The 17,276-nt window shown below is 41.8% G+C and overlaps 1 protein-coding gene across 1 annotated transcript; it reads right to left on the bottom strand.

Moving 5' to 3' along the window:
• Positions 1 to 942: 942 nt before the first annotated feature.
• On the bottom strand, positions 943 to 16,676 carry LOC144509369 (zinc finger protein 706). The gene is made up of 4 exons (XM_078238102.1): positions 16,560 to 16,676; positions 10,909 to 11,057; positions 9,589 to 9,706; positions 943 to 2,925 (listed from the first exon to the last, which is right to left on the bottom strand). Exons 2-3 carry the CDS (start codon positions 11,038 to 11,040, stop codon positions 9,611 to 9,613), a joined length of 228 nt encoding a protein of 75 aa, XP_078094228.1. The 5' UTR covers positions 11,041 to 11,057; positions 16,560 to 16,676; the 3' UTR covers positions 943 to 2,925; positions 9,589 to 9,610.
• Positions 16,677 to 17,276: the final 600 nt, after the last annotated feature.

Here is a 17,276-nt window from a genome sequence, read left to right as displayed (position 1 = left end):
TCATAGTATTTTATGACCTTTAGATTCATGCAATTTTTCTCATTTGTTTTTGATGCGCAATTAAACATTTCTGGAACTAAACAGTATTAATGAAAGCTGGAGCAAATGGTGTTTTTAAAATCTATTTTTGCCTTAAATGTCCAGTCCTAAACATCTTGCATAACTTATTTTAGTACTAGCTGATTTATTTCAGGAAAAAATAGGAACTCACCACTTAAACATTTCACTGGTAATTTAATAGCTGTCAAACGACCAATTCTCTTGACTGAAATCCATCTGTAAAGATCTCTTACCACCAGATGGCTCCCCATTTGCCGGCATTACACAGAATTCCCCACTATACGTACTCTAAATGTCATTAGAACAGTTTTTCTCTAATTTCTTTGTACCTCAAAAAATCATTTGATAAGAGACCAACAAACAAGTTCTATTGGGAAAATAATGTAAATCTATTGGCACACTATTATAATTGTATGAAATATGTTGAGTTAAGATTGAGGTTTATTTCAAATATTCAAAAGCACAAAACTTTAGGAAATGAGAAATTTTAAATTACAAATCCCCTGCAAATAGTTCCCAGAACATTATATTTCTGATCACAGCAGTTAAAAGTGAATTACCATCCAAAAATAAAGCTATATGTATATATTGTGTCAATGTTACGAAGATTTTCCTGTACTCCAACTGCTGAGCCATTTTTACAGAGTATAAATCCCATTTCGTCTCTCTCCCCCCCCCGCCCCCCAAGATGATTCCCTCCCCACCCCCCCAAAATCTACATTTAAAACACATGCAAGCAAGACGAAAGCTGTTGAAGGCAGGAATTAACAGAAAAACAGGAGATACAAAACGAGACCGACAACCATTTGATGACATGGCCGTAAGCAAATGTAACCAAATTTGAACCATGTTTCAAAATCAAAAATTTTTGGAAGTGCAATTTTAGAGAATATTTTTAATTTTTAATACAAGGCTCAAAACAAGACCATTTTACAGAAATTGCCATAATAGATTTTAAGTTTTGGATAGATTACAGGGCAAAACTAATCCAGCCAATTTGATGAGCAGTGAATGAAGCATGTCAAAACATTAATAGTGTTAAATTGGCTAGAAGCTATTTTTCAAATTTGTACAGAGGTTTAACACCAAACCTGGCAAATTTGAATTTATTTGCTCGTTTTCAGATCAATTCAGTTTTGCATCTGATTTGACTTCTACTTGAAAGAAAGCCTTTCAACTGGTTTCTTCCTTGATATCCTGGAAGACAGTATACTCGAAATGAGTATTTGACTCATTAGTAAATGGATACATTATCTTACTGTATCCAATTACAACTTAACAGCACACCTCAAGAAAACAAATGACTATTTTACTTAAACTCCCACACTGCAAACCACACCTGAACAGCAGAAATATTTTCATTTCCACATTTTATGTATTTGTAGAGCTGGTCCTGCTTCCATTCAAACCAAAGCAGTCGTAAGAAACGCAGTGCTAGACTACACCATGCAGTTTACAGTACAGGTTCACTTTAATCCAGAAATGTTACGGATAATGAAAATCAAGTGCTACATTTTCTAGGAAGCAATACATTACATCAGCAGGAATACCAGACTCAGTATAGCACTAGGAAGAATAAGGAATTCCGAGCCATTCCATTTACAAGAAAATGTGCTTCTGATATTTATTAAAGAAATTACAATGAGCTCCAGATAAATCACAAAATACTGCGTGTATGATTATGCAAAGGTTGCTACAGAACGAAGACTTAAAAACAGGGCCAAAGGATAGGAGTAGAACTAGGTGAAACACACAAGCTATTGCAACCCCAGTTACTGTGATTTCAAACAGGAATTTTCTCAAGTCAATTTCAGAATTAGCTTCCCTCTACATTTGAGGAGCCTCCAACTTGAGTTTCAGACATAAAAAACACAACTAGTTTAAGACATGTTACTATCAACCTGCCAACTTTGCGATGTTAACTCTACAATTCGTTAGCTACAAAGCAACAGTTTAAAGCAGTCAGCAAAGCTCAGACACATCCAATTATTAGCACTTATGCATCTAGAGACTGTGTCTCCAAGTGTCTGCTCCACATCAATGTATTTTAAACTGTTCGGGATACTACAGTATGATCTGCAATAGAAAAATCATGGAGCTCAGATGAAGTCTGTTATTTTCATCTAATTAAGCACTTCATAAAATAAGTGGTTTTAAAACAAGAAAAGTGGTTACAAGTTTAAACTGTTCTGCAATCATCTGGAAACATCCACTTTATGGCCAGTGAGAAAGACCCTATTGTCATCTTCAGAATTCTTCATGGGTTTGATCGCAATCATCATTTAAGTTAAGATTGCAACAGGGAAACAAATTTTAATATATTGCAACAACCCTTCTCCAAAGGTGAACACAAGCTGTACAATGGATACATATCCTGTTGTGGACAACTGGCCTATGCTTAGCAAGGTCAAGATTTATTATTGATAGGCCAGTACACGAACCTAACCAAACTTGTAAAAGCAACACAACATTCACTGATAGAGGTTCCCACAAAACCAATGTAACTATAAGCCACAGATTATATGCTTCCACATTATGGTTTTGCAACAGTCTCCAACAGTACAAGTATCACGATGATGCCAGTGCTTAAAAATAGTGAAGGGAAAGGATAAGCAAATATTAGTACTGGTCTATCACTAGGACAGTACCCCTTTCTCACCCAGCTCACTTGAAGAATTGGCAGCTTTGTAATGTCTGAAAAGAAAAATGTTCACTCCAATGCTCCCTTGTCCCCAAAACATAAGGAATAAACATTGATAGCTCAGTAGTAAGTAGAAAGTGAAAAGGTTGAAGAATCAAATATTCTTCATCTTTTCCAGGCCTTGTGTAGTAGGTTCAGTGCATCATGTCAGCAGAATTCCAAGTCTGAAAGTAATCACGAAATACAAGTTAGCAAAAAGTGCCATAAACTCACTTTCCACCAGCAAATGTCCACAAAATCTAACTGATTATTCAAATGAAATATATTATTCATTTAATAAAATATACATAAACAGTATGGACTACTGTTAATCAACATGGTTGTGCAATAGTCAAACAAGGTTAATTGTTTAACTTGAAATTCTCAACTTTCAGTAGCAGAGATAACTTTTCACCTTTTAGTCTGAACAATAGATCTTCAAACACAATGGAATTATTTAAACAAAGCTTGAACAACAATAGGGAAAAGCAGATTAGTTTTTGATGAATATGCTGATTGGGACATGAGTTTTTAAGGATTGGTTAACATTGTAAAGAAAGTCAAATTTGCCCCATCTCCCAAGTGTTGTTCGATTTAGAAATGTTGATTGCTTTAAGAACATTATGGATCTCAGCTGTTGCAGTAGAATTTGTCACAGCTGTCAAAATGTGGAAGCTCTTCAACAGAAAGATTTTTCTTAGCTTTGTAGTTAGAGCATCAGCCAGCCAGGGAAGCGCCTCAAAGAGCAGCTGTGTAATTGTAATAATGTTAACACAGCATGGTGGAGATATCGCTGAGTGTTCTCTTCACATGTTTGAGGATGTTAACATCTTAAAATCATTCTCCTAACAACCTGAAATGTAGATTACAATAATGGTTTATCTATATAAATAAACCCAGAATTAGTTAGCCAAATTATTCAATCTGGTTACAAACAAAGAAAATTACAGCACAGGAGCAGGCCCTTCGGCCCTCCAAGCCTGCACTGACCATGCTGCCAGACTTAAAACCCCCTACCCTTCAGGGGACCACATCCTTCTATTCCCATCTCATTCACGTACTGTCAAGACGCCCCTTAAAAGTCACTACCGTATCCGCTTCCACTACCTCCCCTGGCAACGAGTTCCAGGCACTCAAAAAAAATTGCCTCGTACATCTCTTTTAAACCTTGCCCCACACACCTTAAACCTGTGCCCCCCCAGTAATTGACTCTTCCACCCTGGGGAAAAGCTTCTGACTATCCACTCTGTCCATACCTCAATCTTGTAGACTTCTATCAGGTCTCCCCTCAACATCTGTTGCTCCAGTGAGAACAAACCAAGTTTCTCCAACCTCTCCTCATAGCTAATGCCTTCCATACCAGGCAACATCATGGTAAATCTTTTCTGTACCCTCTCCAAAACCTCCACATCCTTCTGGTAGTGTGGCAACCAGAATTGAACACTATATTCCAAGTGCAGCCTAACTAAAGGTTCTATAAAGCTGCAACATGACTTGCCAATTTTTAAACTCAATACCCCAGCCGATGAAGGCAAGCATGCTGTATGCCTTCTTGATTACCTTCACCTGAATTGCCACTTGGTGACCTGTGTACCTGTACACCCAGATCCCTTTGCCTATCAATACTCTTAGGGGTTATGCCATTTACTGTATATTTCTTATCTATTAGACCTTCCAAAATGCATTACCTCACATTTGTCCGGATTAAACTCCATCTGCCATCTCTCCGCCGAAGTCTCCAACTGATCTATATCCTGCTGTATCCTCTGATGGTCCTCATCGCTATCTGCAAATCCACTAACCTTCGTGTCATCCGCAAACTTACTAATCAATCCAGTTACATTTTCCTCCAGATCATTTATATATATTGCAAACAGCAACGGTCCCAGCACTGATCCGAGGAACACCACTCGTCACAGCCCTCCATTTAAAAACACACCCTTCCACTGCTACTGTCTTCTTTGACCGAGCCAGTTTTGTATCCACCTTGCCAGCTCACCTCTGATCCCATGCGACTTCACCCTCTGCACCAGTCTGCCATGAGGGACCTTGTCAAAGGCCTTACTGAAGTCCATGTAGACAACATCCACTGCCCTACCCTCAATCATCTTCGTCATTTCCTTGAAAAACTCGATCAGGTTCGAGAGACATGACCTCCCCTTCACAAAACCATGTTGCCTCTCACTAATACGTCCACTTATTTCCAAGTGGGAATAAATCCTGTCTTGAAGAATCCTCTACAATAATTTCCCTACTACTGATGTAAGGCTCACCGGCCTGTAATTACCTCAACTACAGCCATATGTATTGATAAATCAGATTCCAGTGAAATATCTGGTGTGCCACATGAATCAATGGGGAAAAGGTTAGATGGAAAGGATAATGTGCAGGTGTCAGGTTAAAGTAGGAACAAAACTAACATCCATTTTCCAAGGCACAGCTGAATTTACAAAAAAAAAGTACAAATGACTCAGCACAAACAGAACCCATGTTTGAACATTTCAGTGTATTTATTTTCTACCACTCCTGAAAATGCACAGCAAGTAGTCTTGCTGTGGTTAAACTCCAGAGGAGATGCCGTAGCTTCTCCTCCGGAGCCTTCAACATGTCATTGATGAAGACGAACATCTCGCCAAGGCCATCCCCACACCCCCACTTCTTGCCTTCAAACAACCGCACAACCTCAAACAGACCATTGTCCGCAGCAAACTACCCAACCTTCAGGAGAACAGTGACCACGACACCACACAACCCTGCCACAGCAACCACTGCAAGACGTGCCGGATCATCGACACAGATGCCATCATCTCACGTGAGAACACCATCCACCAGGTACACGGTACATACTCTTGCAACTCGGCCAACATTGTCTACCTGATACGCTGCAGGAAAGGATGTCCCGAGGCATGGTACATTGGGGAAACTATGCAGACGCTGCGACAACGAATGAATGAACACCGCTCGACAATCACCAGGCAAGACTGTTCTCTTCCTGTTGGGGAGCACTTCAGCGGTCACGGGCATTTGGCCTCTGATATTCGGGTAAGCGTTCTCCAAGGCAGCCTTCACGACACACGACAGCACAGTGTCACTGAGCAGAAACTGATAGCCAAGTTCCGCACACACAAGGACGGCCTCAACTGGGATATTGGGTTCATGTCACACTATTTGTAACCCCCACAGCTTGCCTGGACCTGCAAAGTTTCACTGGCTGTCTTGTCTGGAGACAATGCACATCTTTTTATCCTGTCTTGATGCTCTCTCCACTCACGTTCTTTGTATCTTAAAGACTTGATTAGCTGTAAGTATTTGCATTCCAACCATTATTCATAAAAATTGAGTCTGTGTCTTTATATGCCCTGTTTGTGAACAGAATTCCCACTCACCTGAAGGGGCTTGGAGCTTCGAAAGCTGGTGGCTTTTGCTACCAAATAAACCTGTTGGACTTTAACCTGGTGTTGTTTAACTTCTTACTGTGTTTGCCCCAGTCCAACGCCGGCATCTCCACATCATGACCTTCAAGTGAGTGCAGGATTTGTTTCACAAACAGGGCATATATAGACAAACTCAATTACACGATAATGGTTGGAATGCGAGTCTCAACAGGTGTAGACAATGCGAGTGGAGAGGGGGTTAAGCACAGGTTAGGTGGTGTGAATTGTCCAAAGCCAGGACAGTTATAATCTCCCAATTATCAAATCAATCATGCCAAATCACAATTGTCTCATATCCTTGGTGATCACATGCTGAAACCACACCTAGAATACTATGTACAGTATTAGTCTCCTCAAGGAATATAAATGCAGTTGAGGTTTACCAATGCCAGGAATGGGCAGGTTACCTCAAGATTGGATAGGCTAGACTTGCATTCACAGGAGTTTAGAAGATTAAGAGGTGAATTAATTGAAATCTGCAAGATCTTGAGCACTTGACAGGGTGGATGTGGAGGATGTTTCATAGAAACCCTACAGTGCAGAAAGAGGCCATTCGGCCCATCGAGTCTGCACCGACCAATCCCACCCAGACCCTATCCCCATATCCCCACATATTTACCCGCTAATCCCTCTAACCTACACATCCCGGGACACTAAGGGGCAATTTAGCATGGCCAATTAACCTAACCCGCACATCTTTGGACTGTGGGAGGAAACCAGAGCAGCCCCACGCAGACAGAGGAAGAATGTGCAAACTCCACACAGATAGTGACCCAAGCCAGGAATCGAACCCAGGTCCCTGGAGCTGTGAAGCAGCAGTGCTAACCACTGTGCTACCATGCCACCCTTTTGTGCGAGAATCTAGAACTTTAAAAATAAAGGGTCACCCATTTAAGACAGATGGAAGATCAGGGGGTTAGTGTCTCTGGAACTCTTCCTCAAGTGACAGTGGATGCAGTCCTTGAATGTTTGTTGGTAACGAGGAGAGATTTAAAGCAGTTCTGGGCTTCAAATGCCTACAAAATTCTGACTTCTGGCAATCTGCAAACCATGTGCATCATTCCACAATATTTATGTCAGATGTTACTGGGAAGTGAACTGCTAGCAGGCAGTAACTTAAAGCAGTGTTGAAAAAGCACATGTATATGTGGAATTTTATCAAAGAATTAAGCACCTTCACTTACATCTGTGCAATGGAATATAATTCACATTAATACGCAGGAGGATGCATACTCAATGTATGCTGTGGCTGGTTGCATTACACGAGTTCATATCAATGGTCTGGGTCTGCTTTTGTCTTACTGCCGCATAATTTCACTGCCTCCCTTCCTCAAGGTTTATGTGCATTTCCTCTAGTCGTACTCTTCCCACACCAGAATAGTCACCGTTTGCATACCCCGATGTTTCATTCTTGGCCATCTAATCCTTATCTAGTCACAGCACCATTTGCAGACTTATTTCTGTATGATGGCACAATCACCATCCGACATCAAACTGCAGATGAGCCAGTCAGAATAATCTGAGGCTGGAAACAGCTTGGACACTATCAAAACCTATCACCCCATCCAATGAACCAAAAACATGAATTCCATTTCACTTGAGACAGACGCCGGACCTGCCAAACACTCTTCATGTTTTTATTCCATCTGTTCCTGCTTGTTAGCAACTTCAATAGTCTGTTTGATCCTTTGAGCTTCAAACCCCACATTCACGGAGACATGCTTCCCACCTCACTTATTAAATCAGTACATCCAGACACCTCAAACGCATCCCAAATTCCACTTGCAACCTTCGTACTCATTCTTGCTTACCCATCACTTCTACCTTGGCCAGTATCCTCAGTACACTAATTTCAAAACCTTCGCCTGCAAATTTCTCCATGTGCAAATTCAACCAACTTTATTCAGTCCTACAGCTGTTTACATACCAATTATGCCATGTTTCCCCCCCAGTGGCAAAGCCAGCAGTCATTCTTACTTCATCTACCCTCACCTTCAAAACTCAAAATTGCAACTTCAGTAATTTACTCTAATTCCACCTTTCTCAAAGAGGATTACTGTTCCCCCACACCTGAAGCAGCACCCCAAGATGGTTTGCTATGTTGAAGCTGCAATAAGGACAAGTTGTCTAACAAAACAGGATTACTATACAGTCAAGTTGGATTCAAGGCAGCATGTTGGCTGATGCAAGATCAGGCTTGAGCAACTCAAGACAGAACCCATCAGCAGAGACCAATCGAAAGTGCAGGGGTATGTCAGTGGTGTGGATAACGTCTTAAAATAGTTTGAAGATTCTTCAGCAACATGATAAGCTTTAAAGCAAAGACTGACCAAAATAAAATTGTTACCTAGCCACATTTTTCAGTTCCTTTGTCAGCTGGTTTTGCAGATGCTGAGCACAGGTGACCCAGACACTCAGCTTGGGTTTAAGTATTTGAATTTTAGCCAACTCCTGATAAGAGCAAATTTCAATGTCAATTTAACAGTCAAAAATGTAGTTCTCAGCTTTAGACCATTGAATGCAGGAATCAGTTATCAAGTCTCAACTAGATTAAGCAGCCCATTAAATAGGAAATTTGAATGTGAAACAGTTTGAACAGTATTGTGTTCTGGCTCCAAAGTGCATCATAAAGGTACTGTGCTTAAATGCCAGTCCTGTAAAATTGGGACAGGTTTGGCTCACTACAACTCAACACCTGGCTGTCACATCTTGTCAGGTAAGATAGCCAAAGTTCAGGCACAGTTTTAAATAGTTTAACATTTCTAAATATTATTTTAATTTGGAGCATTTTGAAAGCCTGTCCCAGGGTCTACATTTTTGTTGCAAAAATCAGCTTGGCTAAAATTTGTTTCGCTCTTGCAGAATTCAAGGGACCCTGTTTGTAACTACGGAAAAATGTGAAATGCTACAAACCATCCAGTTACCCATACCCAATTTATTATTTTTAAAAGCTCTGCTGCAGTAAGAGGGGACTAAGTCAGAGCAAAGCATTTTCTGCTGGTAAAAAAGCAAAGACATGCCAAACCACATTAATTTACATGATTCCCAGTGATTTATTAGCCAATCTTAGTCAGGCAGCTACAAGGAGAAAAATGAGAAAAACATTTAGTAGAAAAGTGACAGTTTTTCATTAAAGCAGCAATACCTACAAGATTTTTTAAAATTACAAAACTTTGTAGCGATTAGAATTGGTGCTTTTCGTTTCATGTTTTGATTATTTCTAACTTTTTATAAAATCTTCACCAGACTTAAACAATTAATTACCATGTGACTCAATCAAACAATTGCACAAGTTCTTGAAAGTGCCTCATCAGATCATTCAGCAAAGCCAAGGAATCGTCAGCTCTGAAATTTAAAGACTGCGTAGAGTTTCTTTTGTGCCCATTTAGGGATGAACTTCAAAAAAATTCTCACCCAAATCCAAGTTTTGCTTTCTTTATGCCTGTACATCAACCAATTCAGGAGGCAAAGGAGATTTCGGGTGTTTACTCTCAAAATGCTGTTTGAAAGTTTTAGGATCTGGCATCTGCGTCTGAAAGAAATGATTATATCACAGCTGTAAGTAACTATTATAATTCTCAGTGCCTGGTTACTTAAAACAGCAATAAAAAGCTGAGAATTATCCAATCATTGCACTGCATTGTGACATTTAAACATTTAGCAGTTGCGATTGAAACACTAATCAGTGTTGAAGTCAACTGATCTGAACCAGGGTAGTAGTGCAAGCGTAACAATTCTTGTGTGCTGGAATTAAACTCAAGAACCAGAGTTGAAAACACTATGGTTCAAAACTGACTTTTCTCCAGCCTGATCCTTATACTTTGATAAGGCACAGTTCCACAGGTTGGGGCCATTGTTCATAATCTTGTACAATGTAAATTCCATATGCAAACTAACAGCTGGCTGGCTACTTAACCTCAAGAAACACCAGAGCAGATTCAGTGTCTTCTTCTGTCCTAGATTCAAACCTTCCCCTCAGTGGCATCCATAAATGCACACCATCAGCTTTCAGGAACTGAAACTGTCCCTGATAAACCCAGAGGCAGTGAAACCATTGGCAAATCCTGACTATGTCCCAGTTCATGATCACTACTTGGTATCATAGAATCCCTACAGTACAGAAGGAAGCCATTCAGCCCATCAAGTCTGTATTGACCACAATCCCACCCAGGCCCTATCCCTGTAAACACAGGTTTACCCTAATCCCCTTGGCACTAGGGTCAGTTTAGCATGGCCAATCAACCTAAACCACACATCTTTGTGTGTGGGAGGGAACCAGAGCACCCAGAGAACACCCACGCAGACTTGGGGAGAATGTGCAAACTCCACACAGTGATCCAAGGCCAGAATTGAACCTGGGTCCCTAGCGCTGTGGCAGCAGTGCTAACTAACGTGCCACTGTATGGACAGAGGTATAAACCAGATCTTTCTGGTCTGTATGGCTCAGAAATGCAGTGTTAATCAGCTGTGTTTTTAGTGAAGATCTTGCTATTATCGTTAGCAATATAGAAATACAAGGTATGAAACTGATACCCATGATAGAAATGAAATTAATCGATTCAGTGTAAATACTGTCATTAACTCATGCTCTTGAAATTAGTCTGTAATCTCAGCCTCAAATTTTAAAAAGAAAACCTGGCAATTAGAACAGAACACAGCAGTTGATCTAAACAGCAGAACTGATGCTTCCAAAAAGAAACATTACAGCACTGCATTGATGGCCTAGATCTTTACCTTGCAGACTGGACACGTGTGCACAAGTGCTGCTTTTGCTGCTGCTTTTTGATCAGATCCTCCCTTTTTCTTTTCAGCCTGCCTCTTGGCGTTCTTCTGCTGGGCCTGTATCTTCTGCTGTCCACGAGCCATGATGAAACTCAGGAAATCTAGCAAAGGATAAAGCAAAGTTTCAGTTACTGTACTTGATAATGAAAGCCACTACAGGCAACACTGGAGAAAGCTGTCATATGAAAGCAAATGCATCAAATTATAAAGCTCTCAATTTGAATGGGACCACTTTTAAGCACCCTAGCAAATTAAAGCAAATCACAAGAGTGCAATCCCAGCAGCTGAATGCCAAGTGGGAAAGAAACAAAAAGGGTGCAAATTAATCATTGTAGCAAGGAAACATGTATCGATCATTTTGAATCATTGTGCACGTTAATTCAAATTTGAAAGTATTTAGTGCATGCTGCTTAGGCAAAAATGAAAGTTTGGTTGAATACAAAGAACCAGCAAATTACCTATGGCACTACCAACAAACACCATGCACAAACACAATGTTCTGCCCAACGAGTTTAATTGCATTTGCCATTGTGCAAATCACTCAACTTGGTAAAGATACACAAGTTGCTGCAAAATTTACACTGCTCTGCCATTAACCAAAAGGAGAGAGAGAAGCTTGATGCTGTTCATGTTGCTGCAATCACGCATTAATTGTCAAATAAAGCCACCTAGAAGGTTAGGGCCACAACCTCATGAAATAAGTATCCTTTGTGAGGATAGTTATCAGCCTGCAATACCAATTCATCTCCAGTCCAAAAATGGAACCTAAACTGCAGTTTGAACAAACATTATCCAGAAGAGAAAAAGCACAGATTTACAAACCTGCAGCAAGATACCATTTGAGGGGCTTATGACAAAGATAATGCAATACATGAATAGAGAAATGTTTAAGGATAGAGCGGAGACAAAAATTGTAATTATATAGCTCATTTAAAGTAATAAAACATGAATACAAACGATTGGTCTAGTTGGACCAAGGAGCGGCACAGGCTTGGAGGGCCGAAGGGCCCGTTTCCTGTGCTGTACTGTTCTTTGTTCTAAAATGTTGCAAAGCACTTCAGAGAAATTACAAAATAAATACAGCCATGCAAGGAAATTAGCATAGATGACCAATCGCTTGATCAAAGGGGTAAGTTTTAAGAAATGTCTTCAAGGAGGAAAATGAGGTAGAGGGGTTAGGGCCCTAACAGTTGTATGCACAGCAACCAATGGCGGTGCAGTCAAAACTGGAGATGCTCAAGAGACCAGAGCTGGAGGCGTGCAGATATCAGAATGTTGTAGGGCTAGAGATTATAGATAGGACCCAGAACAAAGAGGATTTGAAAATATGAAAATTTTAGACTCAAGGGTTTTGGATGAATTGAACTTGGGATGAGTTAGGACATAAGCAGGGTTTTAGATGCCGCTACGTTGAGGGAGGAACATGGGAGGCAGACAGGACTATGACAGAACAACCAAGTCTACAGGAAACAAAGGCATTGTTAAAGGTTTCACCAGATGAAGTTTAAAGTTTGTTTATTAGTGTCACAAGTACACTTACATTAACACCGCAATGAAGTTAGTGAAAATCTCCTAGTCAGACTCTGGTATGTGTTCGGGTACAGTGAGGGAGAATTTAGCATGGCCAATGCACCTAACCAGCACATCTTCCGGACTGTGGGAGGAAACCTGGGAGAATGTGCAAACTCTGCACAGTGACCCAAGCCGGAAATTGAACCCTGGCGCTGAGGCAGCAGTACTAACCACTGTGCCACCCCATATGCATGATATATGAGGCAGGGTAAAGCCAGGCAGCGCCAGAGCTGGAAATAGGGAATCTGAGAGATGACATATGACAGCAGCTCATCTCTGGGTCAAATATGATACCAAGGTTGCAAGCAGTCCAGTTCATCCTCAGACAATTGCCAGGGACAGGGATGAAGTCATTAGCTAGGAAACAAAGTTTGTGGCAAGCACAGGAGACAATAGCTTTGACCTTCCCAATATTTCATTAGAGGAAATTTCTGCCCATCCAGTACTTCATATGACAGTCTGAATTTAGAGTGGAAGAGTGGCACTGCAGTAAAGCTGGGTACCAGTGTACATGTAGAAACTGAGGTTTTTTCAGATGATGCCATGAGGCAGCATGTAGATAAGTGAGGGGGCCGATGGACACTGGGGGTAACTGCAGGAGTGTGAGGAGAGGCCGCTGAAAGTGAGTTCCTGGCTATTATATAAAGAATGGAACCACAGCCCAGCCAGCTGAGGCAGTCAAGAGGATGATATGATCAACCGCGCAAAGAGCTGTTAATAGGGCAAGAACAATGAGGTACAGTTTGTCTTCAAATCGAATAGGATCGCATTTGTGGCTTTCATAAAAGCTGTTTCTGTACAAAACAAGTGAAGGAAATTTCACAATCTGGAAAGATGCATGTCAGGGTAGCAAAAAATATTTGCAATTAAGATCGAGGGAAGAATGTCAATTTGATAGAATTGGGGAAGTGCAGCTATTCAGCCCCTCAAGTCTACTTCACCATTTAAAGAGAGATCAGTCCACACTGTTGCCATTGCCCAAGTAATCGTTCTAAACAGTAGCAGGGTGACCTTGATGTGCAGATACAGGTTATTTTAAAGCTGGTAGTACAAGTAGATAAGACCACAAAGAAAAACAGTAACCTTGTATTTTGTGTACGCAAGAACAGTGACAAATATATATTAAACCACAGCTGGAACACTTAGTTTTTCTGCACCTTAAAATAACAAAAAGGAAAAAGTGACCAAGATTGTTATTTTAGTGAGAAAGGATAAAAGCTGAGACTCAAGCCACTGACTTGATAAAGCTTTAATTATAAAGAGCAGTTATAGATTATTTCCCATGATGAAGAATGAGAACTGTTAAAATCACAATCTAGGGGGGTTAGAAAAAATTAACCAAGAAAGAGGGCTGCTGCCAATTATTGTTGAAACTTATGAAATCTATTAAGAGAAACAAGCTACTGATTTGCTGAAGCACACCCTTGCCTCCACCATCACTAGTCCCACATTAAAACCTTGACACTCCCTCACCCTGGCTGTTCCCCCAGTTGTGTTCATCACCACCCCTCAAGTTCAAGTCTGCACCTTTTGAATAATATGGTAATTAGATTGGCAATTCACTGCCAGACCCAGTGCAATTGGGTCCAATGATTGCCTACTGAAATTGTTCAGTCGTCCAAGATCATTTCTGGCGTTCCTCTACTACCAATCTTAAACCCCACTCTTCCACGCTCATTTCCAAGTGGAAGGAGCACATGAGCTTTTCTAACACCAATTTTGAGACCACCTTATCAGGTACTGTTGCTTCGCTCTCCTTGGTCTCCCCCTATCCTAGCCCAATTTCCATTTTTCTTCATCTCCACTCATGCCCCACCACACCATCCAAATTAAAACTTGAGACCAACCACCTACACCCTCAACTCCCACTAAACTGCTAACCATCTACTCTAGCCCTTTTATATCTAGTTCACAACAGCTGAGTTTTAAAATTCTGATCCTCTTTTTCCATTTCCTCAACCTTCACTATCGTTCATTGCTTTCAGCTACATAACCCTTGAAATTTCTGCACTTCTCCAATTCAGGTCTTTTGAACATCCCAGAATTAAATCACCACCAATTCCCTCCCTCAACTTCTCTTTACTCCTCAAAGACTGACCTTAAAACCTACTTCTAAACAAGCTTCTGGTCAACTGCCCTAATATCTCCCAAGGTTTGGTGTCAATATTTTGTCAAATAACATTCCTACATTTTTGGACACTATCACACTAAAGGCAGTATACAAGTCCATGCTACCATCAACTTGGATAGCTACATCGTTATTTTAATAGAATTATTAAAGGACATGTATGCAGTGCAAGAAAATAGAATTAGGCTATATGCTCATTAAGGAAAATCAGCAGACAAGATGGGTGTGATGAACTGTTGCTGTCAAGCAACATGCTCGATTTTAACCCATATAAAACTCAGTTTAGGGACATCACAGCTTCAAATATAGGATCAGGAAATGACAAGATTTATATTTTGCAATTACTTGCCACCTGTAATACAGGGCTAGTACAGTTATTCCAGGCCACCATAATTCTTAATTTTACCTCCTAAAAATGTAAAGCAACCTTTACCCCTACAAATATAAAGACTGGCATATGAAGCCCAACTAAACAAAGTTTTACACACAAGGTGCAAACCTTGACTCAGTGATAGCAAGCCTCACTCCAAAGACAAGGACATAACCCAAAATGAAGTGTTCAGGACAGAGGGAATGCTGTACACCTTTTAGTAGATCCTCAGCCAGAACACTGCATTCATCTGAGCACCGTACCAGATGAAAATTATACTGCTGTAAAAAAGGTGGTGCAGTGTAGATTCACCAGATTTATAACAGAGGTATAAGAGCTTAAATTAAGAAAACAAGTTGCATATAGTTGGCTTGCATTTAGAAGATTAAGTGATCCAATTTGGATGATTACAGCAAACAAAGACATTAATAGAATAGATGAGGAAATAATTTACTCTGACAGGAGAGTCCAGAATAGAGTCACAGCCGAAAAATTAGTTAGGCTCAAACAAAACAGGATGCTGGAAAATCTCAGCAGGCCTGACAGCATCCGGGGAGCGAGAATAGAGTTGCGTCTAGATGATCATAGAAAGAAGAATCAGAAACCTTACAGTGCAGAAAGAGGCCATTTGGCCCATCAAGTCTGCACCAGCCACAATCCCACCCAGGCCCTACCTCCATATCCCTACATATTTACCCACTAATCCCTCTAACCTACACATCTCAGGATATTAAGGGGCAATTTTTAGCATGACCAATCAACCTAACCCACACATCTTTGGACTGTGGGAGGAAACTGGAGCACCCGGAGGAAACCCACACAGACACAAGGAGAATGTGCAAACCCCACACAGACAGATCCTTCCTCATCCAGACTCAAATTAGTTAGGCTATTCAGTAGTGATGTAAGAAAACACACTGACAGAAAGGGTAGTGGAAATATGGAACTTTCAGCCCCCGAATACTGTGGAGGCTGGAAGTCAATTGAAAATTTCAAAGCAAATAGACCCAGTTAGGCTACAAGAACTGACGCAGAGGGATGAAACAGAAATCGCAGAGTGCTGGAGGGGCCGAATGGCTTTCTCCATGAAAGCTGTGTAAACCACTCAAGCTTCACTTAGCACCCAGCGCAATGGCGGTGCGATATCCGCCGGAGGAAATGCAACTGGGATCCTCTGCTGGGTGAGGAAGGCGACATTTATCCAAAGTGAAGGGGATTTTCTCCCCAGTGAAGCGGGCTCATTCCTCCCTAAACGGAACAAAAGACAAAAAACCTGATTGCAAAGCTTCGCCCAATGGCGCAGAGATATTGGGGGGTTGGGGGGGGGGGGAAGACAGCGTCCCTGGACGACCTCAATCCAAAGTTAGACGGCTGCAGGCAGCAGGAAAGCTCCGGGGAACAGGGAGGAGAGGCTGTGTGGCCTAGCACCAGAAAGCTGCGCCACCGCCCGGACTCGGAGCTCGCACTCCCGGGAATGGGGGCAATCACAGATCGATCCCTCCCCCCGGGGAAAGGCAGCCGCGGTAAACTCACCTGGCGGGACCCGCCCGGGTAGCAGCGGGACTCAGACAGGGGAGGGGAGAGGGGGGGGAATGAGGAACACGATCTGCAACCTCTTCCTTGGCTCGGCGGCGGACTGACTGTTGCGTCGACGGAAGTGACGCAGTTACGTCTGGGGTGGGCGGGATCAGGAGGCGAGTCACGTGCAAGAGGGGGGAGTTGTGGAGAGGCGGGGCCGGGCTCGGGTAGTAGTCACGTGTGGATGGGCAGGGCCGGGTCGGGATGAGGGGGCGGGACCGGGGCGCAAGGGGAGGGGGGTAGTCACGTGTGGGGGCGGGGCCTGGAGGATGGGATTCACGTGCGCAGGGGCGGGGCTGGGATGAGGGGGCGGGGCCGGGTCAATGGGGAGTCACGTGCTCTCTGGGAGCTGCAACAATAGTGTCAGAAAGATACAGCTCGGTTTTGCAGCCCAATATTTGTCATATTGCAGCTAGTGTAATTCTCCACCCTCACCCCAGACAATTAAACTTGCAAAGAATGCAAATCCATTTACACAGGGGGAGCTGCATTCATTTTTTAAAAATATGATTCGTAAAAATAGGTATTTTTAAAGCACTTTATTATGCTTGCAATTGCCACTTGGACAGCATTTCATCCTGGCAGCATTTGTAAAGTAGGTCTTTCTAAAGCACCCACATCATGCAAAGGATATTTTGGCTTACTCATTATGCTTGGCAATTTGTTTTATTT

This window comes from Mustelus asterias, chromosome 21 (assembly GCF_964213995.1).
Source record: "Mustelus asterias chromosome 21, sMusAst1.hap1.1, whole genome shotgun sequence".
Classification (NCBI taxonomy): domain Eukaryota; kingdom Metazoa; phylum Chordata; class Chondrichthyes; order Carcharhiniformes; family Triakidae; genus Mustelus; species Mustelus asterias.
Note: the sequence above shows the minus strand (reverse complement) of the source record. Positions and strands in the feature narration are given on the sequence as shown.

Coding starts and splice junctions, on each gene's coding strand:
- LOC144509369 (XM_078238102.1), bottom strand. CDS start 11,040: ATGGCTCGTGGACAGCAGAAGATACAGGCCCAGCAGAAGAACGCCAAG. Junction 9,707..10,908: donor ACACGTGTCCAGTCTGCAAG/GTAAAGATCTAG, acceptor CATTTCTTTCAG/ACGCAGATGCCAGATCCTAA.